Source organism: Eurytemora carolleeae, unplaced genomic scaffold (assembly GCF_000591075.1).
Source record: "Eurytemora carolleeae unplaced genomic scaffold, Eaff_2.0 scaffold968, whole genome shotgun sequence".
Lineage (NCBI taxonomy): Eukaryota > Metazoa > Arthropoda > Copepoda > Calanoida > Temoridae > Eurytemora > Eurytemora carolleeae.
In genome coordinates, this window is record NW_019396981.1 from 49306 (window position 1) to 73395 (window position 24090).

The 24090-nt window shown below is 32.8% G+C and overlaps 1 protein-coding gene across 1 annotated transcript in view; it reads left to right on the forward strand.

Annotated features, from left to right (window-relative positions):
* The window catches only part of LOC111710757 (ubiquitin-like modifier-activating enzyme 6), a 24765-nt gene extending 1604 nt beyond the window's left edge, over nucleotides 1–23161 (forward strand). The window contains exons 2-24 of the mRNA XM_023484883.1: nucleotides 2103–2144; nucleotides 2904–3118; nucleotides 4557–4662; nucleotides 5215–5361; nucleotides 5741–5875; nucleotides 8037–8102; nucleotides 8760–8909; nucleotides 9423–9639; nucleotides 9924–9994; nucleotides 11971–12062; nucleotides 14852–14950; nucleotides 15877–15944; nucleotides 16276–16421; nucleotides 16803–16880; nucleotides 17177–17261; nucleotides 18167–18246; nucleotides 18494–18601; nucleotides 19380–19521; nucleotides 19636–19743; nucleotides 20751–20844; nucleotides 21539–21598; nucleotides 22048–22137; nucleotides 22724–23161. Of these exons, the coding sequence (XP_023340651.1) occupies nucleotides 2942–3118; nucleotides 4557–4662; nucleotides 5215–5361; nucleotides 5741–5875; nucleotides 8037–8102; nucleotides 8760–8909; nucleotides 9423–9639; nucleotides 9924–9994; nucleotides 11971–12062; nucleotides 14852–14950; nucleotides 15877–15944; nucleotides 16276–16421; nucleotides 16803–16880; nucleotides 17177–17261; nucleotides 18167–18246; nucleotides 18494–18601; nucleotides 19380–19521; nucleotides 19636–19743; nucleotides 20751–20844; nucleotides 21539–21598; nucleotides 22048–22137; nucleotides 22724–22774 (2370 nt within the window). The 5' untranslated portion in view covers nucleotides 2103–2144; nucleotides 2904–2941 and the 3' untranslated portion in view covers nucleotides 22775–23161. The remainder of the gene's footprint in view (nucleotides 1–2102; nucleotides 2145–2903; nucleotides 3119–4556; nucleotides 4663–5214; nucleotides 5362–5740; nucleotides 5876–8036; nucleotides 8103–8759; nucleotides 8910–9422; nucleotides 9640–9923; nucleotides 9995–11970; nucleotides 12063–14851; nucleotides 14951–15876; nucleotides 15945–16275; nucleotides 16422–16802; nucleotides 16881–17176; nucleotides 17262–18166; nucleotides 18247–18493; nucleotides 18602–19379; nucleotides 19522–19635; nucleotides 19744–20750; nucleotides 20845–21538; nucleotides 21599–22047; nucleotides 22138–22723) is intronic.
* The last annotated feature ends 929 nt before the right edge of the window (nucleotides 23162–24090 follow it).

Below are 24090 nucleotides of genomic sequence, written 5' to 3' on the forward strand. Positions count from 1 at the left end.
AAAAAAAACTAATTCTGAAAGCGTATCCACCCCCAAATCAGGAGTTTTGAACGTCGAATTTGCGCTCAAACTCAGGATTTACAGATCTTTAAAAAGTGAAATATGTCTCAAATGAATCCTAAAGAAGTTTTCGACAACACTGCGTCCTCAGTTCAACTACTTTACATAGCCGGTCACTCCCTTTAAAGGGACTGTTAAGGAAAAATGAAAGGGTTATAGGCTGAAACCTTAACACGTTAGGAATTGATCGCAAACCATACGAGTTCTATATGATTTTCCAGTCTCGAGAAGTTGTAATAAGTGACACAGAAGGAGACACGTGACAATGATGCTGCACTGTATTGGTGGAAATTCTGGTCACGTGATATAGACTTATCAATTATATTATCGTTTAAATCTATTATAAATGAATAAGTAATATATTCAAATTATAAAAGCTGTTAAGGCTCCTCTGGGTTATCGTAATATTTAGATTAGTTGCGTATTTGCTGAATATGATCTGTTTACAACTTTGATTTCTATACCATATCTAATATACATTTATAAATTTTGGTATAACGTTGAAACGGTTTTATATCAATTTTCTCGAAACAGGAACATCAGATAGAACTCATTTAGGTCGCTATCAAACTCCTAACCTGTTTAGGTTTCAGCCTATACCCCCTTTAATTTTCCTCAACAGCCTCTTTACTGTTCATTTCCACCCTCCAATCTAAACATGAGGACAGGGTGTATATTTTCTTGAAAAAATCATACTCTTTAGAAATACTTTTTTACCACGCTAGTAAGATTTGATTTGGTTTGGTTTGATTTTACGTAACGATTGTGCAGGTCCAGACCCGAGGTTGGTTGGCGAGGAGTAAGTGAGAGAAGAGAGAGAAGAGATAATTCTCCCAGGGGAGGATCTAGAGAGTTCAACGGTGGATCTCGAGCAGATTATTCTCATAGAGATCGAACTTATTCACCGAGAGATTTATCACCTAGAACACGACAAACAGATCAAAGGTTGATCAGACTTTTATTTAACCAAGCCTTCACATTAAAAAATAAAATATAGAAAATTTAGCAAACTTTGCATTTAATAGGTTCATTTGCAAAATCAAGTCTATTTTTCAGTGGTATTATCCCCCCTCCCCTCCCCAGGGCTTCCATTTCTTCTTTATAAAGTTAACCCTTTGTTAAGGTTTTCACACTGGGTTAGGGGGAACTACGTCAGGGTCCCTTTACGCCCTATGGCGGTCTGGGGATTCCACGTTTGTTACAACGGTCATTTCATAATTATTATCATTGGAAATTTGGGGGGAAAGTAGATGATTTTTCGCGAGTTTTTTTTTTAACTTCTAACAGGAAAATTCATATTCATATTTTTATTCAACTACAAAGCACGAGATAATACAAATAAAAAAAAATCACAATTTACTATGTAGTTTGGACCCGCCTAACCAGAGTAGGTTGTTTTAATTGGTTGGCCCACTATAAACGAATGAGAATTGCAGATAAAAACAATGTACATTGTACATTTTAAACATAAGAATGATAATAAATCAGGTAAAAAGAAATAACTCTGGTTCAAAAATATTTTATACAGGGGTACCAGGGACTACGACAGAAGCCTGTCCAGGGAGACCCGGGACTACGACAGAAGCAGATCAAGGGAGACCCGGGACTACGACAGAAGCAGATCAAGGGAGACCATGGACTACGACAGAAGCAGATCAAGGGATTTTAGGGAAAATGGGAACCATCGAAGATAGAATATCCAACTGGACGAATCTTGAGATAAAAAAAATGGTTTTAGACTAAGTCTGATATTGAGTACAAAATAAAATATTTATATCTGTTAATAACATTTTTAAAGAAGTATCGTTTGGCGTAATAATTTGCACCATGATGCTTCCCGTGGCTTGATAATTTTTTATAATGATTTTCTGTGATCTCTATTAAAAATTAATTTCATTGTGGAATTTTTGGCCAATGATATGTTTCAAGAATTGTGATATTCTGCCTTTTTTTTTTTTGATAAATAAGATAAGTTAAAGTGAACGTGATAAAGTATAGAAACTTTCCTCTTGCTCCAAAACGTGATATTTTTGTATTTTCAGAACTATGTGATTTCAATCAAGTTTCTCTCTGAATCGTACTTGGTAAGTTCAATAGGTTCAACTAACATGTGCCTTTTTCCTCAGATAATGCGGCATAAAAAGTTAACTTCATGTTTTAATACAAAAAATGCTCAGAGCTGGAAATGTTATAAAAATTAAGAATCAATATTCCTTATACCCACAATATTATTTAATATACTTTAGTCTGTTTATAAATTTAAACTTCACTTCACGAAAGGGATCGAATTTATTTTAATTCTTCTGAAATTAAACGGTGGAATAGGACAACGAATGTTAGACTATCTATACTTTTAATCAGTTGAAAATTAACTGGAAACACAGCAATTATGTAGGTGTACAACTACACAGACTGAAATAGCTTGACTACTTGATTTTTAAGCGTCTGGTAAAACCACTTGCTTTTTAACAACATCAAATACACACAATATTGCTTAAATGTCGTCTTGCTGTTCCTCAGTTTTGTTAGATTCGCTATACTACATAGTAATCCATCGTTAAAAATCATCCAATCACTACCTTTTAGTTAGCATTGCTATTTCCTAATACTGTACAATCTTTTGTTTATGTCAATGTAATTCTAAGTGTACACTAAAATTTAAGACGTTTATAGTAAAACTGTTAAAACCTGTTTCTGTTCCAATCGACAGTCCTGGCTTTTTCAATTAATGAGTGGAAATTATTTCATCACAAGACGAGCAAGTGAGCCGTAATTTTATGATTAAATGTTTGTCCCTAACTATTGCGTATTTGGAAAACATTGTTTAAAATCCTATATTTTAGAAAGCTTGAAATCAGTTGGAGGAGGATAGAGGTTTAGAATGATTCCTGTTCTACAAGAGGTTCTCCTTAAACCTATTCTCCTGGTTGAGGACGAAGAGAAGGAGTTAGGTCTAGCTAGTATCCTGAGAAAAACTGGGTTCCACTACGTCTCTGTCTATTCTACCCTTAATCAGTCCTTAGATGGAGAAGCATGTAGTAAATCTCAACTGCTGCAGGAAATACATCAACGCACATTATTTTTAAACTAAATAATAAGATTTTGTCTGTTAATTTTTATTTTCAAGTCAAGAAATGTATTTGCTGAATATGATCTGTTTACAACTTTGATTTCTATACCATATCTAATATACATTTATAAATTTTGGTATAACGTTGGGGGTTGACTCAATTCCAATGATAAAATTTTGAAACATATTTTTATTAATTGTTTTTGTTTAATCAGATTGAATGGAGCAGACATAAAACCTGAAGTAAAGAGGGAGAGAAACGATAGTTATAGGTCCAGAAACTTATATTCTTATATTTTAATTATATTTTAAACCTTTTAAATGCTTGACCTTTCTTAATGAAGTAAAGTTTTGTAATATTACGAATTTGATTTTTAATTTATAATTTTTGGATAAAAAATCTTTTTGTATTTATTTGCGATTATGCGTCTAAAAATTATTTCAAAACCAATTATCATCATTAGAAAGTAACTCTTCTTTACGTACATCCCCCTTTTCTGTTCTTTCAATCTCCCAATTATAAACGGAATGATTGTTAACCATTTATTTATTTATTTATTTATTTATTTATTTATTTATTTATTTATTTATTTATTTATTTATTTATTTATTTATTTATTTATTTATTTATTTATTTATTTATTTATTTATNTGAGCCCAGCGGTTGAAAGCAAAAAAGTGTGTTTAACTACTAAAAAAGTTTTAAAAAGTGAATAAAAATATGAATGAAAAAAGCAGGAATTTATTGATTGAACAAATTTTAAATTTGAGAAAAAAAAGGCGCATTTCTTATTCTGAACTGCGTAGAGTCTAGGCTAGATCTCAACCGCTGGTTCAACCGCTCCCGCTGAGTTTTTTTCTCCAAAGTATATATCATTCCCGTTTTTCTCAAATTTAAAATTTGCTCAACTGCTAAAATCGTACTATTTTCGTTAACTTTTTTTCCACTTTTGAAAACTTTTTTATTAGTTCAACCGCTGAGAAAATACAGTATTTTGCTTTCAACCACTGGGGTTAAGATTTTTCAGCAACTTTTTTGTTTTCAGCCGCTATGTTTAAGATTTTGAACAACTTTTTGATTTCAACCTTCCCTCTTCCCCTTTTTCCATTCCCTTTTGCCCCTTTTCCCCTTTTTCCCTTCACTCTTCCCATTTTTCCCTTCCCTCTTCCCCTTTTCCCTTCCCTCTTCCCCTTTTCCCTTCCCTATTCCCCTTTTCCCTTCCCCTTCCCTTTTTCCTTTTCTCTTTCCTTCCCCCTTATTCCTTTTTTCTTAATTTTTTCCCCCAAAACCCAATGAAAGCTCATATTTTTGGTCCCACTCAAAAATATGCACCCCTGCATTTTGCCTAAAATATGTATTAGGTCCTTTTTAAAAGGTTATTAATCTGTGTGAGAAAAAAATGTTCAAATGTATTATTTCCGCTAGAATCTGGAGACAAGGGTTGGAGTAGTCGTCTTCCTTAGTTCAGATATTAGTAGTTACCATGATATCAATTCATTCACGCATTCTAGGAACATTCCCTTCATTCTAGGTATCAGCATTCCTATTCAGTATCAAGCATCTTCTATTCATGACTTTTCTGATTAATTAATAAAACGGGGAACTCACGTGACCCCAGGGAAGGTCTTATGGCTGATCGTGATAAAAAGTCACCAGAACAAACACAAAAATTCAGGAATTCTTGTTTAATTGTAAGATAAAGAAAAAAATATTAAGATTAATCGAGAAAAAAGACTTAGATTAGTTAGAAATAGACATTATATTTTAGTAGCATTATTAATATTATGTTACAGGCCAGGCCAGGTTCCCCGTTAAATTTTGACACCACTTCGAGAAAAAAAAATAATTTTGAATTATAAAAAAATATAGTTAAGATTTCTAGAGAGAAAAAACTAATTTTTTTCCTTCACAAAAAATTTAGCTTATTTGGTCCGTTTGGCCAGCTATAGCTTAATTATATATATCAGCGAAGAGCTTTGTTGTATAGATTATAGATCGAATGCCAATAAGTTGGCTACTTGCTCTAAGGGTGGTTTTGATAATAATATCTAGCAATTTTTATAACAAATTAATTTGTTTCTAGTTGTTCTGAGAGAGAATGGTTATATTGAAGTGAAGACTGATTTTGGTAAGAGTATCCAGTATACCCCGGTTAACTGTGGTGTGTACACAGAGGCAGTACGTAATGTACATGTTGGAGCTGTGGGACAGGCAGATACTTCACTTATAGGTAACTTTAAGGGGTTTGACGAATTCTAAGTGAGCCACCATTAATAAATTAGCAACGGTACCAAAAAAAACTTTGTTTTGTCAAGAATTAAAAAGTAAGTTGTTAAATAATTTTAGCTTTAAAAAATTTATTATTTTTATTGCGGTTTCTCTTTCAAAGTGATTCGTGGATTTCTGCTACGGTAACAAAACAATTAAGGAAACTATCATAAAGACTTGAAGATAGAAAAACCAAGATATCTTCACATCATTGATTTGATAAAGGTGTAACGGGTGAAGTTGTAAATAGAGCACGTTCCTTCTTAAATAAAGAGTTACTAGAAATGACCTCCAATGTTAATATTTAATATTTTATTTCCTGAATTGAACCTTTGTTTAAGTGACATGTGATCGTACTCATGGGTTAGATACTGGAGATGAAGTAGTCCTAGGATTCTCTTCTAGAACTCAAATTATCTCCGGGGTTATATCAGACCTGGCATTCTCCATATCATCATCCCAACCCTGCTCACAAGGTGAGATACTGGCACATAAATTTCCCTAGAAGGGGATGATTAGTTTGGTGTACTGTCCCGTTTTGTCTAGTTAGTCTGTATATATATCTATCTATCTATCTATTATGACCAGGCCCGTAACCAGGGGGGGGGGTGCAAGGGTGTAGAAGGGGATGATTAGTTTGGTGTACTGTCCCGTTTTGTCTAATTAGTCTGTATATATCTATCTATCTATCTATTATGACCAGGCCCGTAACCAGGGGGGGGTGCAAGGGTGCTGGTGCACTCCCCTTTCTTCTGAAAGGGGGGTGCAATGACGAATTTGCACCCCCCCCCAGTCCCATATAAAAGAAAATGTTTCTCATAATTTTCTAAAATCTAGTTACCCTTGGTTAAAAGGAAAAAATTCATCCATTTATTTTGGAATATAACTGCCATTTTTGAGAGTTTCAAAAACATTATTTTAAGCAAGGATATTTGTCATTTTTAGTCAAAGTAGAAATAAAATTCACTAAGAATGTCTTAATGTCTCAATGTCAATGAATAAACTCTTTTAAACAAAATATTAGAAATTTTATTTTTTATTCATCTTCATAATATCATGATGAGGCTGAGGGACAAGATTTTAAATAATGAATTTTTTCCTTAAGCTAAAGTACCATTCATTTATTTATTATGTATATTGTATATGTAAACTGAAAAGTTTCAGACACTAAAATGTAACCCTTAAAAGCTAAAATACACTTGTTAAAAAGGTCAGTCTTTATAGCGTACATAAAAATGTAATAAAGAAAACCAAATACCACCGTAAAAACCAACCAACCATTGCTTTTAAAAAAAAACTTTTTTTTGCACCCCCCCCCTGGAAAAATCCTGGTTACGGGCCTGATTATGACTCCCCAATAACACAAGTGTTGCCTGGTAACCACCCCCCCTCCGGGGTGCATAGATCACAGAGTTAGCATGCAATGATACTGTTATGCCCGAGTGGCAGTAGCCGAAGCCAGAAGCCCCAATTACCATGGCCTGTATCTACAGCCTGAGGTTGATTTAGAATTGAATTTTCTAGCTTAGCTTCCTTCGACCACCTGGCCGGATCACTGCTCTATTAACACACCCTTTCTCAATACGAGGGGGCGAGGGGGATTTGCCCCCCATGTATAGTGTATAATGTAGAGCTTGTTGTAGCTGTTTCAAAGTCGGTTTGGTAATTAAAATTAACCTAAGCAATAAAAATACTGAATACTTGATCAAGCGTGAATTAATCCATATATCTTTGCAACCTAATGTCGTAAATCTTTTATATTTACTCACACTATCAATTATTGTCGAAGTTTGAAATATCAAGGGTTACATCACTAGGTTGGTAAAATATAAGGATTTAAAAATTGATTTAAAATTCGGTGATGGTGATGGACCAAACCTCTGTAGAGTAAAAAAAAGTAGATGTTAGTTCCACATTTATTGAAAATATATTTCGGTTTGGGTTGACCCTCGTCAGTTCTACCGATATAATAACCATCAAAATCGATAAAAAAACACAAGAAAATAAACAAATAAAAAAGATTATTTAAAAAAATAGCTGTCAAATGGACCAAAGGGAAACGAACTCAGATCATGATAGAAAAAAAAGTTTGCAAATATTCACTTTTTAAAAAATGTTATAAGACAATTATTATTCCTTGAGATTGTTTCTGTCAGAAAGATTAAAACCAAACTGTTTATATGTATGTGCATCAAGTGGTGGTGGGGGGTCGATCTAATTAACGAACTTTTGCGTAAATTTGGGGGAAGGGGGACGGCTTGTTAAGGAGGAGTATTTAAACCTTTTAAAGAACTGGACATAGCAATACTCCTTTTTAAAAAAAATACTGAATTACAGTTAAATAAAAACTATTTTTTTCTGTTCATTCCTCTGAGTTCAGTCATAAAATCTCCAATATATTTAGATTCACTTACTTCAAGTAAACTTCTCCCAAGGTCCCAAACCTTGCTAGTACGCTAACTTTTAGATGGTAGAGTTCATGTCCAGAAAGGTTAAAATGTTCTCCTGTAGCCTGGTTTGTGTAGAGATTTCTAATGTAACCAATATGTTCTCTCACTCTTTCATCTAAAGATCTTGAAAGCAGTTTCAGTTGATAAATGTTTTACAAAGTTTAACTTTTTTCAAACTAACATTAAGGTGATGAAGTAAAACTAGTTCGACGAGTATCCTGGCCTGTACATTCACCTCAGCTATCCTCGATAGGAAACCAACCTTTTTAAATTTTCAAAATAAGATTAAATTGCATCAAATTCAAATTGTTCAGAAAGAGGCATAACTTGTAGTTCTGACTTTAAAAATATTTCAAAACTAGAAATTCAAGGCGCTTCGCGCCATTCTTTCTAGCCTTAGAGGGCGCTTCGCGCCCAGTTCCTAAATTAATTGTGAACATGTTCTCTTTGTGTACATCGTAAAACAAAACAAAAAATAATTCGCGGATTTTCACAAAAAATTCCGCGGATTTTCAAAATTTTTAAAAATTTAATGACGATCGAATTTTGATGGAGACAAATATTTGAAATTTTGATTTTTCATAAACCTTCCCTGGGGTCCCTAGATGTCCCACAAAAAATTTGGGCCCGATCGGTTCAGCCGTTTTGACGTTTATTGGATACAAACAAACAGACAGACAGACAAGCCAAATTTATTTTCAAAATTAAATTGGTTTGAAAAAATTGTTGACATTTGCTTCATAGAAAGATAAAATTTTTAAGGTTTTTGTAGAGAACTACATTCTATAGTTTAAGTTGATAACTACTGTGATCAAACCAGGATTTTTCTGGAGTTATTCATTTTCAAATCTAAAATAATGAAGTTTAGAAGTAGACTATTGTAATTCGATTTTAAAAGTTTGGTTTGAAGTCAAAACTTTTGAGTGTCCAACTAGCTCTCTCCTAAACCCTGAAGTACTGGGGTTCCTCTCCGACCAGGTTCTCCGGGTTCTAGTTTCTCCAGGCTGGGTGAAGAACCCTGCTCAGATACGAAGTTGTCCAATCAACCTAAACCATCTAGGTATAAATCAATACTAGTAACATGTTAAAATTGAAAGTTTTATTCAATATTCGGAACTTACTTTTTTTTAAGTATCCTAGTATTTATGGCATAAAAATCAGACTAGAATCCTACAAAAATCAGACCAGATCTGAACCAATTGATCCCATTTAGACCAGATCATGAAACCTTTTTTTCTACAATTTTTTTTCTAATTTAAACTGATCTTATTTTTTGATGCTTCGATTGTTTTATTAATTATGGAAACTTTTAAACTAAAGAGATTACTTTTTGGCTGAAAATTCAATTTTTTTAAGTGAAAATAACGAAGGCTGCTTATTCAGTCTTGAATTAGAAATAGGGTTTCCAATTACGCGCAAATAAAATCCACTTGTGTCGGAAACCCTTAATACAAAGCACAAATCAAAGAGATATATTTAGCTATTTCTTAACTTATTTTAAGATAGTCTTGAGTAGATTACTTTAAATACTTAAAATAACAAAAAAATACCTATAAGTACTTATTTTACAAAGATGGGAAGAAGATTTTTATCTACGGTTGGAACCCTATTAGCCGTGAAGTAGTGAATCAGCTCAAATCCGCCAAACTTGTCAACCTTGTTATTGCCGGAGAGAAAGGAGGAGAGGAAGAACATTATCCTGGATTTATCAAGTTTATAACTACCTCCAGTTTCCCTAATCTAGTGGAGTTTGATCTTGTTATCTGCTGCTCGGGGGATTTTAGCACTAGGAACAGAAACGAGTATAATATCCCCCCCCTTGTTCTATTAGATATCACAACTTTAATGGATACTTATTTCTGTCTAACTATCTGTATTTTCAGAATAAAAAAATTTTCCTCGTCATGTTTGGAAAAAAAATTGTGAAACTTAAAAGTCTTAACATATGCATTGAAAAGTCACCTAATTTCTAACAAGTCAGGTNGGGGGGTTATAGTGTCATTCAATGAACAGACGCTTAGCCGTGATGATCCCCATTTGCCACATTTAAGTTATAAACGTTTATCAAGTTCAGACGGAGTATTGGAGACCATTGTGTATCTATATTGAAACCTCTAATAATGCTGGCTCAAGATACATTCAGAGGTAATTTTAAAGGGTCTGAAGACTAAGGCTGATTATTTGTGAATTTTTCAGAAATCAGCTAACCAGAGGTTGCTGCGTCTTCATTTAATACAAATATTGCAATAAAAAAAATCAAAATTGTCCATACGATTGTAATTTGACAATTTAATATCGGAGAAATAACTGTGAGGCCCCCAAAAAATTATTTTGAAAAATTTCATGTCCTACATAATTTTCTTGGAAATTGTATGCTGAATTAAATATGAAAAGCGCTTTAAAAAATGAATATCGAAAAAGTTAGAAATATAAAACTGATCAAAAACTTTAAAAACTTAAAACAGATTTTTAGGTCAACTTTAAACCTGTATTTGTAGTGTCTAGGTCTACAGAAACCTGTATTTGTAATCTTTAGGTCAACTAGAAACCTGTATTTGTAATGTCTTGGTGAACTAGAAACCTGTATTTGTAATGTCTAGGTCTACAGAAACCTGTATTTGTAATCTTTAGGTCAACTAGAAACCTGTATTTGTAATGTCTAAGTCTGCTAGAAACCTGTATTTATAATGTCTAAGTCTACTAGAAACCTGTATTTGTAATGTACAGGTCTACTAGAAACCTGTATTTGTAATGTCTAGGTCTACTAGAAACCTGTATTTGTAATGTCTAAGTCGACTAGAAACCTGTATTATATTGTCTAGGTCAACTAGAAACCTGTATTTGTAATGTCTAGGTCAACTAGAAACCTGTATTATATTGTCTAGGTCAACTAGAAACCTGTATTTGTAATGTCTAGGTTAACTAGAAACCTGTATTTATAATGTCTCTTGGTCAACTAGAAACCTGTATTTGTAATGTCTAGGTCAACTAGACACCTGTATTTATAATGTCTAGGTCTACTAGAAACCTGTATTCGTAATGTAAAGGTCAACTAGAAACCTATATTTTTAATGTCTAGGTCTTCTAAAAACCTGTATTCGAAATGTCTAGGTCAACTAGAAACATATATTTATAATGTCTAGGTCAACTAGAAACCTGTATTTGTAATGTCTAGGTCAACTTGAGACCTGCATTTGTAATGTCTAGGTCAACTAGAAACTTGTTTTTGTAATGTCTAGGTCAACAAGAAACCTGTATTTGTAATGCCTAGGTCAACTAGAAACCTATATTTGTAATGTCTAGGTCAACTATAAACCTGTATTTGTAATGTCTAGGTCCACTAAAAACCTGTATTTGTAATGTCTAGGTCAGCTATAAACCTGTATTTGTAATGTCTAGTTCAACTGGAAACCTGTATTTGTAATGCCTAGGTCAACTAGAAACCTGTATTTATAATGTCTATGTCAACTATAAACCTGTATTTGTAATGTCTAGGTCCACTAAAAACCTGTATTTGTAATGTCTAGGTCAGCTATAAACCTGTATTTGTAATGTCTAGTTCAACTGGAAACCTGTATTTGTAATGCCTAGGTCAACTAGAAACCTGTATTTATAATGTCTAGGTCAACCAGAAAACTTATTTGTAATGTGTTGGTGAACTAGGAACCTTATGTGTATTGTCTAGGTCTACTCGAAATATGTATTTATAATGTCTAGGTCAACTAGAAACCTATATTTGTAATGTCTAGGTCAACTAGAAACCTGTATTTGTAATGTCTTGGTGAACTAGAAACCTATATTTTTATTGTCTAGGTCTACTCGAAATATGTATTTGTAATGCCTAGGTCAACTAGAAACCTGTATTTATAATGTCTAGGTCTACTAGAAACCTGTATGTGTATTGTCTAGGTCAACTAGAAACCTGTATGTGTATTGTCTAGGTCTTCTCGAAATATGTATTTATAATGTCTAGGTCAACTAGAAACCTGTATTTCAACTGTAAACCTGAAATATGTATTTATAATGTCTAGGTCAACTAGAAACCTGTATTTGTAATGTCTAGGTCAACTAGAAACCTGTATTTCAACTATAAACCTGAAATATGTATTTTTAATGTCTAGGTCAACTAGAAACCTTTATACCCCACCAAACTGTGTCCTACTCATGCTTACTAGACCCACTAGAAGGAGAAACACCTCACTGTATACTTAAGGTGAGTTAAAAAATTTAAAATAATAATGATGAGAGAGATTAATAAAGAATTAACTAGAGTAAAGTGCACCTTTTTAATAATTTTTGGCTTATTAATTTCTTTATTTAAATTAAAGCTCCTCACAACTTAATAAAACAACTTGGTCCAATTTAGTCAACTAATTTATTGAGAGATAGTAATTAAGAACAAGTGTTGACAACAGCGTTTTTTTCCAATTTAAGGGATTTGTTCAAGTTTTCAACAAGGGGTGCTATGTGCACAATCATGTCAGTAGTGCAAGCGACTGTAATAATCTGTGCACGTACATAACAGTATATCTTTTAACACCAAATAAAGAAAACTATGCAGCAGAGTAAAACGTTTATTTTAAAACTACCTGGCTGTGTGAAAATATCATTTGATTAGTTTGTTGATAAAATGCAAGGGTAGAAAAATATGCTAGTTCAAATAATCTGGTTAAAAATCTAAAATAAGATGATAATTCAAACATTCCAAATATATCAAATACCCTTTGGAATTACGACTTTATCTCAAAAATATTTAAAACCTTATCAATATATGTCCAATGCAAAATAATAGACAATTATATACAGATTAGGAATGGATAAAAAGAAATGAAAACTGCTCACAAAATGGATAAAAAAGAAATAAAAACTGCTCACAAAATGGGTAAAAAAGAAATAAAAACTGCTCACAATTTATATTCTTATTTAAACAAATCAAAGCATAACTTATGGAGAAGGAAGATTATCAGAATCCACAGCAGAGGAACCTCTTCTACCCCGAGTTGACCCTCTGTAACATCCTCTCTCATGTCTTCGACCACGACCCCTTCCTTCTTGGGAACCTTGAAGTCTGTCAGACTCTTCCCGTCCTTCTTGGATGACTTCCCACTCTTGACTACACATATTCCATCTATTCGGACCTTCAGGAAAGCTGTTTCCTCTCTTCTTCTTGGCTGGCCACAAATTAGGTCGATACTGGTAAAGAACCAGCTCAAAACTTTTTCATTTGGTTTACTACTAACCAATTGCATTGCTAACCAAGCATGAAATATGTAGCTTTCCACAGTTGTTCCTTTGATGAATGCCTTATGGGAATACAGCACATTATAGAATTCCAAATAAAAGCTTACTCTTACCTCTTCTTCTACCCATGGTTGAAGATAAGTTGTACTGATGAGAAGCTATAGATTGTTGACAATACATGTGTATTCATAGTGTGCTTGAAGGACCTCTAAGAAATAAAAATGCCAAGAAACTTTTTTGAGATTCTGAAAAAGTTCATAAAGATGAACATTTTACGATATGTCAGCACTTTTTCCTAGGACGAGATTTCTTGCAATTAACATATTGGCAAAGTAATGATTTTTTTTTTTTTAGCTATTTGCACAGAAACTGACTTAGAACATTTTGAAAAAAATATCCGTATTTAGTTGTAAAATGTACCTCAGAATACTCTTGTTTAGCTGAGGATACATTTAGAGCTTTTTTTACTTTGTACTCAAGAACTTCCCCCTTATCCTTTATCCTGAACTTTTCTATACCCATTATTTTAGACCTTTCCCCTTATCCTTTCCTGAACCTTTCCATACCCTTTACTATAGACCTTTCCCATAATCCTTTATCCTGAACCTTTCTATACCCATTATTTTAGACCTTTCCCCTTATCCTTTCCTGAACCTTTCCATACCCTTTACTATAGACCTTTCCACTTACCCTTATATTATTAACTATTATAATTATATCCTCAGCTAAAACAGAGTATTTTGAAGCACATTTTACATCTAAATACGGGTATTTTTCAAAAATGTTCAAAGTAAGTTTCTATGTAACGAGCTGGAAAATGTCAAAAACACATTACTTTGTAAATATGCAAATTGCGGGAAAATTCGCCCGAGCAAAAAGTGCTGACATATCGTAAAATGTTCGTCTTGGTGAGCTCTCAGAATCTCAAAAAAAAGTTACATGGGATTTCTCTCATCTCTTAGGAAGTCCTTCAAGCACACTGTCATGTCATGTGTCATGTCATGGAAGATGTAAAAAATATCACTATGATTAAATACTATTTAATTACTCTATTTTATTTTATCTAAAAAAATTTTATCGCATAAAATGTGCCCTTTTTTAATATTATTATGTAGGTGAACAGTCATTTTTATATCCGCACATACATCAATTTTCATACTTAATTTTGTTTGTCTATTTACAAGCAAATTAATGTTTTAAACACAATTTTTTTTAGCTAATCCAGATTATCTAAATGTGAACTTTGATTTTCCGAATACAAAAGGATTTCTGCTTGTTTTCTAAACCTTGAGACCTCAGCTTCTGAAATGCAATTCTTACCTTAGCTTCTGAAATACAATTCTTAGCTTTTGAGCTAAAAACTCCGAACATTTCGTTAAGAAATCAACCCTCTTGCTTAAACGCACTGATCAATCATATAAAGACCAAATACGAAGAAACTTCTTTTATAAAAGTTTTAGAATTATACATTATGCGCAATATTGCCTTTATGCATGATAACTCGTTTGCTGTCCAATTTGGATCTGTAGATCATTAGATTAAGAAACCCTTAGTTTTATTATAATTAAGCACATCAAATGTATTATTTTGGAAATGAACTTTACTCTAAGCACTAATTAATTAAGTCCTGTGAATCAAATATACCAATAAATGAAACCATTTTATTTTTCCCCAGAAATGAGTCATTAAAATAACATTAAAATTTGAATCTACCAATAATTTATTAAAGATTTCACGAAAAATTTGAAATATTTACTCTAGTCCTTCCCTCACCGAGCTGAGCATGCAGTAAACTGGGCTCAAGAGAAATTAGAGAGAATATTGGTGAGAAAACTAGAAGCTAGAAATATATTTATACAGGTAATAAAGCTTTATATTTATTTTACAGAGTTACCCACAAGGAATGAAATTATTAAGTTGACCTGAAACTCTTTGGATATGATGTATTCAAGGTTAAATTAATATGGGGGGTGTGAATCAAGCATTTATCTTCAAATTATAAGATTAAAATTAAGATAAAAGAATATAGATACGTCCAAAAACCTAAGAAATAGCAATTTTGTAGTGTAACAGACCCATCTAACTTAATAAGTGATAATCTACTACTAAAACCATTTGCTTTGTAACAACAGCAAATATAAATGATTTAATAATCTACTATTAAAACTATTTGCTTTGTAACAACATCAAATATAAATGATTTAATAAGCTACTACTAAAACTATTTGCTTTGTAACAACATCAAATATAAATGATTTAATAAGCTACTACTAAAACTATTTGCTTTGTAACAACATCAAATATAAGTGATTTAATAAGCTACTACTAAAACCATTTGCTTTGTAACAACATCAAATATAAATGATTTAATAAGCTACTACTAAAACTATTTGCTTTGTAACAACATCAAATATAAGTGATTTAATAAGCTACTACTAAAACCATTCGCATTGTAACAACATCAAATATAAGTGATTTAATAAGCTACTACTAAAACTATTTGCTTTGTAACAACATCAAATATAAGCGATTTAGTAAGCTACTACTAAAACTATTTGCTTTGTAAGTATTGCTTTAAGTTCGTCTTTATATGCCACAGTTTTCTGGTTATTACTGTATGATTTCCATGTCTTTTGGGATTTGTCATAGGCTGTAGGTTGTAAACCTGTAGACTCTGGTAGCGTATATATGTAAATAAACAACAAATACAGTTTACAATATAAATGCAGTGTACACAGACACTTCAATCAATCATATTTATTTAAAATATATTTCTCTTTTTCCAGGAGTATAGGGGTAGAGAAGATGAGCTGGAGAGAGCATTGAAATCTGGTGAGGTTCCTCCAGGTTCAAGGTATCATTATTTTCACTCTTGTTATCAGTATAATTATTTATTAAATAAATTATGACTAATGACGGAAAAGTGTGCAGTAAAAATGTATACATTAAACAATGTAATTTTTGAATTAGATTAAAGCCGATATGGTCGTCACTGTAATCTGTGTATAATATTAAAACAAGTAGGAGCGTTTGAAAATAAAATTTATTATCAACTAAAGCAAAAAAAACTTTTGTCTTATGTGTGAATGAATAGGCTTAATTAAGCAAATGAAAAAGTCTATATTCCAATATTCCAAACTAACTTTGAAAAATTAACAGTGTCTTTACTTTTTCTTATTACCCAGAGAGACTCAGTTCTACCTGAACAGCTGTGGGTCAGGAGCTACTTGGAGCAGCTGTGTAGCTGCGGCTAGGATTAAATTCCAGAAATATTTTAACTTTAAAGCTCAGCAGCTAACAACTAGCTTCCCGCAGGATGCTCAATTGACAGGTATATGTTTAGTTCTTAGGGGAACCTGACAAAGGTCGGACTTACTCAATGTTTTCTTGCTTTATTCATAAAAGCCTACCTAAGACATGTTTTTGGTTGCAAACTTGTTTAGTTGATTTACTAAATTTTTACAAATATTCTACAACAAAACTAATGTGCATTAATAGATTTTTTTTTTTGTCTGTTTTTGAAGTAAGTTGACAATTACAAAACTTGAAATAGAGAATAATGCATGTTTTTGAAATAAGTTGTCATGTAAAATACTTTTTTAAACAAGAATTTTTTTAATTCCGATAAACTTCTCAAATAACTTGCTTCGTCCGAGATTCTTAGCATTTTTTTCCTGGATGTACTTAATTGTAAAACTATATTAATCGTCAGATGGTGGACTTTTCTGGTCCTGGCCAAAACTAAAACCGGTTCCTGTTATATTTGATCCTGATAATCAAGTACACACAGGTAATATATAAGTCTTTTCTTGCTTCATTTTTTTAGTTTTTATTGTTTTTTTTTATCTCCTGCTTCAAGACAGAATTTCAATTTCAATTTTGAATTTAATTTTTCCGGTAATATTTTTCAATTTCAATATATGGTAGTGTACTATACTTTTTATAAGTAATGTACTAATTATTTCAATATTTTTCAATTTCACCTTGTACTCAATTTGGTCGTGCAACAAACATTTCATCATGAAAATTCATCATTATTGACTTTACTGGTGTGTGAAGAGATTTGAACATTAATTTTATTTTTAGAATTTGTTCTTCTTCTTGCCAAGGGCTTTGCTGAAATCTTAAATGTTTCTGTTCCAGCAGATACTAATATTCTTAGTATAATTAGGTAACTGTTTCATGCATTAAACTTAAAGCTAGCTTATCGAAAACAACTAAAATTATTTTTCAGATTTTCAAACTACATTGATATCTTTCTTTATAATACTGTAGAATAAGTAGATTCTTCTTTTAACGACTGTTATATACCCTTTAAACCTTAAACACTCAGATCCCGCAATTCAAAAAATTCGGGAAAATACGGCTCGGTTCTAAGCTGTCGTTGGGCCTTATTTATGGCTTGAGCTTTCGGATTCAAGCTGCATCTTATTTTCAACAAAATTGAGTTTAATCCGGTTTAATATTCTATTTGGCGGATTTTCCTTGTAGGAATCGACACATTTCGGGTTTTATGAGAACAACACTCGACATTGAGCCTTATTCTCCACTAAAACCAACCAAGGCCAGGTCGGTTTTATTTTCATTGGGCCTTACTTCTTAAGTCGAACCGAAGATCTTGCAGCTGTCAATCACGTGACACAAGCTGCCGTAGAGTTGGGTCGAAGATTGGGTCTTAAGTCGGGTTTAAAGTATTACGACTCGAGCCGAAGTTTTTAAATCGCGGGCTCAGATCAAATATCTTATTCTAAACATGAGTATGTCTTTTTCCTTATTTTGTTTACATGTTAGAAATGGTGGCGCATAGCGGCAAACATGTTTTTGTCCCTAAATTGGGGGGAATATTTCTATTTTTTTTTTAAATCTAAAAATTGATCATTTACAATTGGTGTTTTATTTAAAAGTGATTTGCCCATTTCATCCGAGGATGAAAGAAGGCAATTGCCAAAATTTAACTATATATTAAGAAAAGATGTTTATGGTAACGTGAATCTTTAAAATGAAGAATCACTTGAATTTATGTCTACATACAGTCTCTTGATAAAAGTTACTTTAAAAATAATTAAATATATTCAGTGAATTGTCGGTTGCTAGTTTTGTTCCTAAGAACAAGAGAATAGAAACAGACGAGTCCGTAAAGAAGAATGATGTGTCAGGAATTCAACCAATACATCAATATCTTTATTATCTAGTTGTCTGTTTAAAACATTTGATTATTTATTTTTAACAAATTCTCCTGAAGCATGTTCCCTCTTCTAATTTTTTCACATGTTAGAAATTGTCGCGCGTAGCTGAAAGTATATTTTTTAATTCCTAAATGGGGGGAAATGAAAAATACAGAGGTTTAGCAATCGGGATTAAGGGTATCCCTTTCCTTTGTTTGATGACCTGGTTGTACACTAGAGTCCTCTGGTGTATTGACGGGAAGTTTATCAAGTCTAGTCAAGTATATATCGACTGCAACACCCTCTACTGGTCTGCAGGACAAGGATATTCTTCAACAACTTTTAGGAATAATAATATTGAACCAACTTTGAAGCCAGTCGTAAAAGTAATTTAATCGATTACTATGGAACCAGGGAGTAAAGAATAGAAGGGAGATATAACTGACACGGTTCACCCTACCATATTATTATACATGCTTTGCAGACGGTACTTCATTTGCATATGAAATATTCAGAATAGGTTATTGTATACGCAGTAAATGTACATCAGACAAATATTTCTTATTCAAATGAAGTACCGTCTGCAAAGCATGTATAATCATATGGTAGGGCGAACCGCGTCAGTTATATCTCCCTTCTATTCCTTACTCCCTGTATGGAACCTCTAGTTAAATACCGTTGAGATAAATGCTTTGAATTAACTGAAGGTCACGCCGCATCCGTTTTCTTCCTTTTTCGCAAATAATCCACAATCACACATTTATTAATTTTCGGTAACTCGCTCAACCCTAGTGCTTCCTGTCCCCATCCGTTTTGTCTTCCTGCAATGTGATCTCTTGCAAATTCCTCCTAAACTATAATATTTCATACTAGCTGCCAACTTTTCCAGAAGCAATTCTGAGTTGAAGCATTTTTAGAAATGTCTTCTTTAAACAAATGTTGTTAAAATAAAGAGAATTTCAATCTTTATCCAGAAATAACGCAGTTTTACGTGCGATACTCTCACCTTTACCCTTCTTTTCCGCACCCGTTGGAAGTTTACAATAAACTTTGAATTATGGATTAAAAAGTTTTAAGAAAAAATTGCTTTTTTAGCGCTTCGGTATAAATATTATTTTGTTCAGTGTGTACAACCTACCTACGGTGTGACATGTACAATATCCCTCGACCTGACAGTACAGAAGTACATGAGATTTGTAAACTAGTTGAACCCTGCTTATCTACAACCAGTCTTCAGCTTGCTGCTCAAACCATTCATCAAACAAGGTAGAAATATGTCAACAGAACAGTAGTATTAAAGGGACTGTATACACCCACTCGACATTTTTCCCATTGTAATTTAAGATATCTGTGGTCGTTTTTCATTATTGATTTCTTTAGAAACATATTGGAGGAAGAAGTAGCTGAGAGTGTTTGGTGGTGCGGGGGAGAACGGATTGTATACACTACACCTCCTCCTAACCAGAATATTATCTCTCCTACTCTTAGGTAAATAGTAGGAAGTGTATACACCTCCTCCTAATCAGAATATTATCTCTCCTACCCTTAGGTAAATATTAGGAAGTGTATACACCACCTCCTAACCAGAATATTATCTATCCTACCCTTAGGTAAACATTAGGAAGTGTATACACCACCTCCTAACCAGAATATTATCTCTCCTACCCTTAGGTAAACATTAGGAAGTGTATACACCACCTCCTAACCAGAATATTATCTCTCCTACCCATAGGTAAACAGTAGGAAGTGTATACACCTCCTCCTAACCAAAATATTATCTCTCCTACCCTTAGGTAAACATCAGGAAGTGTATACACCTCCTCCTAACCAGAATATTATCTCTCCTACCCTTAGGTAAACAGTAGGAAGTGTATACACCTCCTCCTAACCAGAATATTATCTCTCCTACCCATAGGTAAACAGTAGGAAGTGTATACACCTCCTCCTAAGCAGAATATTATCTCTCCTACCCTTAGGTAAACAGTAGGAAGTGTATACTCCTCCTCCTAAACAGAATATTATCTCTCCTACCCTTAGGTGAACATTAGGAAGTGTATACACCTCCTCCTAACCAGAATATAATGTCTCCTACCCTTAGGTAAACAGTGAAAACAAGTTCAAATTCATACTATTGTGTTAAATAAAAGATACCACTTGTTTGATATGTTAAGAATTGTTTCTCTAACCCAGACCAATTCTTAAATTAAAATATTTACAGATACTGTCGTTGTAATTTCAAGGGACACCAGTAAACAACAATACAATTTAAACCTTTATCTGCTCATTAAACTGGAAGATATCGTCATTTTTTCCATCCTGAAAAATGAATATTTTCTCCAATAATACTCAGGTCAATTTTTAGAGGACCCCAAGTTGATAAAGAGTCATTTTTAAAGAGTAAAGAGCATTCTTAATCAAACAAAGTGATTAAAACCTGTCATTCTATGAATGGTTTAATTTAGTTCTACAGTCCGTTTAAAATATCTATATTTCAGTACAACAATCTGGGATGTGTGGGAGGTGCGGGGCTGCCCTGGGTTCACCCTCTCCCAGTTCATCAACACCATGGAGAATGAGTACAAGGTTAAGGTAGGAATTGTACAGGGTGTCCCAGAAAATAGGATGAAAAGTCTCATTTTTGAATCTGAAAAAGGTCACGTTTCTCGTGTTTTTTATCCGAGTCCTTATTTCTGATACCAAGTTTATCAAAATATTAGAATTATAGCTTTATTAAATTTTATGTATTCTATGACCAAATGTGTCATTATTAACAATAATGAAAATAACATGAGAAACAAGAATCTAGAATTTTTTCTTAAAAACCCTGTATTTGTTTTAATACAGCGAATTTGACTTTTTATTAATAATGCTTTGATCCATAACAAGCATTTTTAAAATTAGAAGTTTACTAGTAAACAAAGAGAAGCTGTTAATTGACATCTTCTCTATGTTTACTCGTTTAAGAGTTTCTGCTGATTGAAAGCTGGGTAGATACCAAAATTAAAATAGAAAATCGTCTTCATTGTATTGATATATAAGACGATGACTGTATTAAATCTCTTAAAGAATCCTGACTGCAAGAACAAAAAAGAGTTTTCAAAATTTTATTTTAAGATTAATAAACCAAACTTTGGTGCTCAGATAAAGGTGCATAAACCTTGTTATTGGGGCATGCAACTCTTATGTGGGGGGGGGGGTTGCTTTAAATTATATTGATAGTCCCTTTCGGGAGATAGTGCACCCACGTTTTGTTTTCTTTAATTATTTTAAAACTTTTTTTCAGGTTAGTTTGATGGTCCAGGATACAAGAATAGTTTATCTACCAATCATGCCAAATCACAAGGAAAGTAAATCATTGAAAATAGCTTAATATAAGAGTTATGGCCGATGTATATTATATAGTGTATACTCTAAGTCTATAAGTCTTTTTAACGAGTTACAGGGTTAACCAAAAAGGTAGAGATTTGAGAGACGAATGTACGGTGGGTCACCGTCACGTCATATTTACAAAGTTTTAGGTCGTCTTCACAGTCAAATTCTTATATTGTGTAACCCTGAAGCTTGATAAATAAGAAATGTTTACAATGTACAATGCATTTAAGACAATAAAATCTTGTGCACAACAAAACATGCCTCAGAAATAGTTTTATTTGATGTAAAAATTAGAAAAACTGTTGTAAATGATTGATCTCCGCACTGACATATTTCTGCCTTTTAAATATTCAATTTTCGTATTTCTTGTTTCTCATAGTTTAAACAACATGATTATTTGATTTGGTTTGATTTGATCAGAGCCGTCTGGATAAACCCATGGATCAGCTGATAAAAAATCCTGGAAATCTAGATCACGTGTTCCTATCTCTGAATGCAGCTGTTGACCAGGTGAAAATATTATATACTGTTCCATTAATCCTGATATTGCCAACTGACCCATTAATCCTGATATTGTCAATTGTCCCATTAAACCTGATATTGTCAACTGTCTCATTAATGCTGATATTGTCAACTGTCCCATTAATCCTGATATTGTCAATTGTCCATTAATCCTGATTTTGTCAACTGTCCCATTAATCCTGATATTGTCAACTGTCCCATTAATTCTGATATTGTCAACTGTCCCATAAATCCTGATATTGTCAACTGTCTCATTAATCCTGATATTGTCAACTGTCCCATTAATCCTGATATTGTGAACTGCCTCATTAATCCTGATATTGTGAACTGTCCCATTAATCCTGATATTGTGAACTGTCCCATTAATCCTGATATTGTGAACTGTCCCACTAATACTGATATTGTGAAGTGTCCCATTAATCCTGATATTGTCAACTGTCCCATTAATCCTGATATTGTGAACTGTTCCATTGATCCTGATATTGTCAACTGTCCCATTAATCCCGATATTGTGAAGTGTCCCATTAACTCTGATATTGTGAAGTGTCCCATTAATCCAATTCTTTATTGTTAGGCTGAAGATGATCTGACCCTACCCAGGGTTAAATATTATCTAAAAGTATAGAAACCGAGGAATTCAGGGTTAAATAATTACACAACGAGTTCCTCGTAGGTTTTCATAACATTTAGGATAATTTTAGCATCATATCTAACTTTAATATTTTGCTTAGTTATTTAATATTACTTTCTGTACATATATTAAATTCTCTGTACATCTGGAACTGAAGATCTCATGTACTGTACTGCTTTTATATCGATGAATCTGTTATTGTTATTATTGTTATTTGTTATGTTATTGATGGATCTAAACCCCACCCCTAAAAAAATGCTCCCATGGTGTGTGAAAATTATTAAAAATGTTGCTAAAGAGTCTACGGTTAACGAACTAGTCTCGTATATTTAATGTAGAAAATATTAGAAAATATATTCATTGTGATTTCTCTTCCCTGTATTCACCGCTTCCTGTCCCCATCCGTTTTGTCTTCCTGCAATGTGATCTCTTGCAAATTCCTCCTAAACTATAATATTTCATACTAGCTGCCAACTTTTCCAGAAGCAATTCTGAGTTGAAGCATTTTTAGAANTGCACCGACATTTTATTTATCCTCCCATGGACATGGAATTTTAAAAAGAGAAATTTAGTCATTTTTGTATTAAACCATAACATGCTGGGAGAGGGATGCAGCTGATATGAGCCTCCCAGATTTGCTATGCAGTACGAGCCTTTGCCATGCAGTTAGGGGAGGAAAACGACCCACTAAATGACGTCACAAAATGATATTTGCAGCACCGGAAAACCTAAAATCACGTACGACATTCATATATATATTTACGTTTTTTAGGTTTAGAATACGTAAAACAACGTTATGTATTTTCGTAACCATTTCCTTGGTAAAAACACGTATTTTATATCCGTAAAAATATGTATAGACAAACGTAAAAATGTGTTAAGTATTAAACCTAAAAAATCCAATAAATTGAGATTTTTTGGTTCTACACGTAGAAATACGTGTTTTAAAGGCATATTTAAGTTCTAAAATCAAAATGTTATAAAATCATTACTATTATCAAGCATGCACATTGTTCCTACATATAACTAATTCTACAAATTTCTTAAATCCATATTCATATAAATTAATATCGATATTTTCTACACAAATTCACACCATCTTTCCTTCATCTGTTTCCATCTAAATCAACATTAATACGCTCACTGTTTATACAAATTATATGTTTATACACAGCTGTTAAAACCACGTGCTTGTAGGTCGGATTGGCAGTAGAGGGGATGGGCGTAGGTCCAAAAATACACCATCTTTAAATTCATACTTAAAAACGCACTTTAGTGCAGTTCAGGTTTCGTGAATTACTTTTAAACTT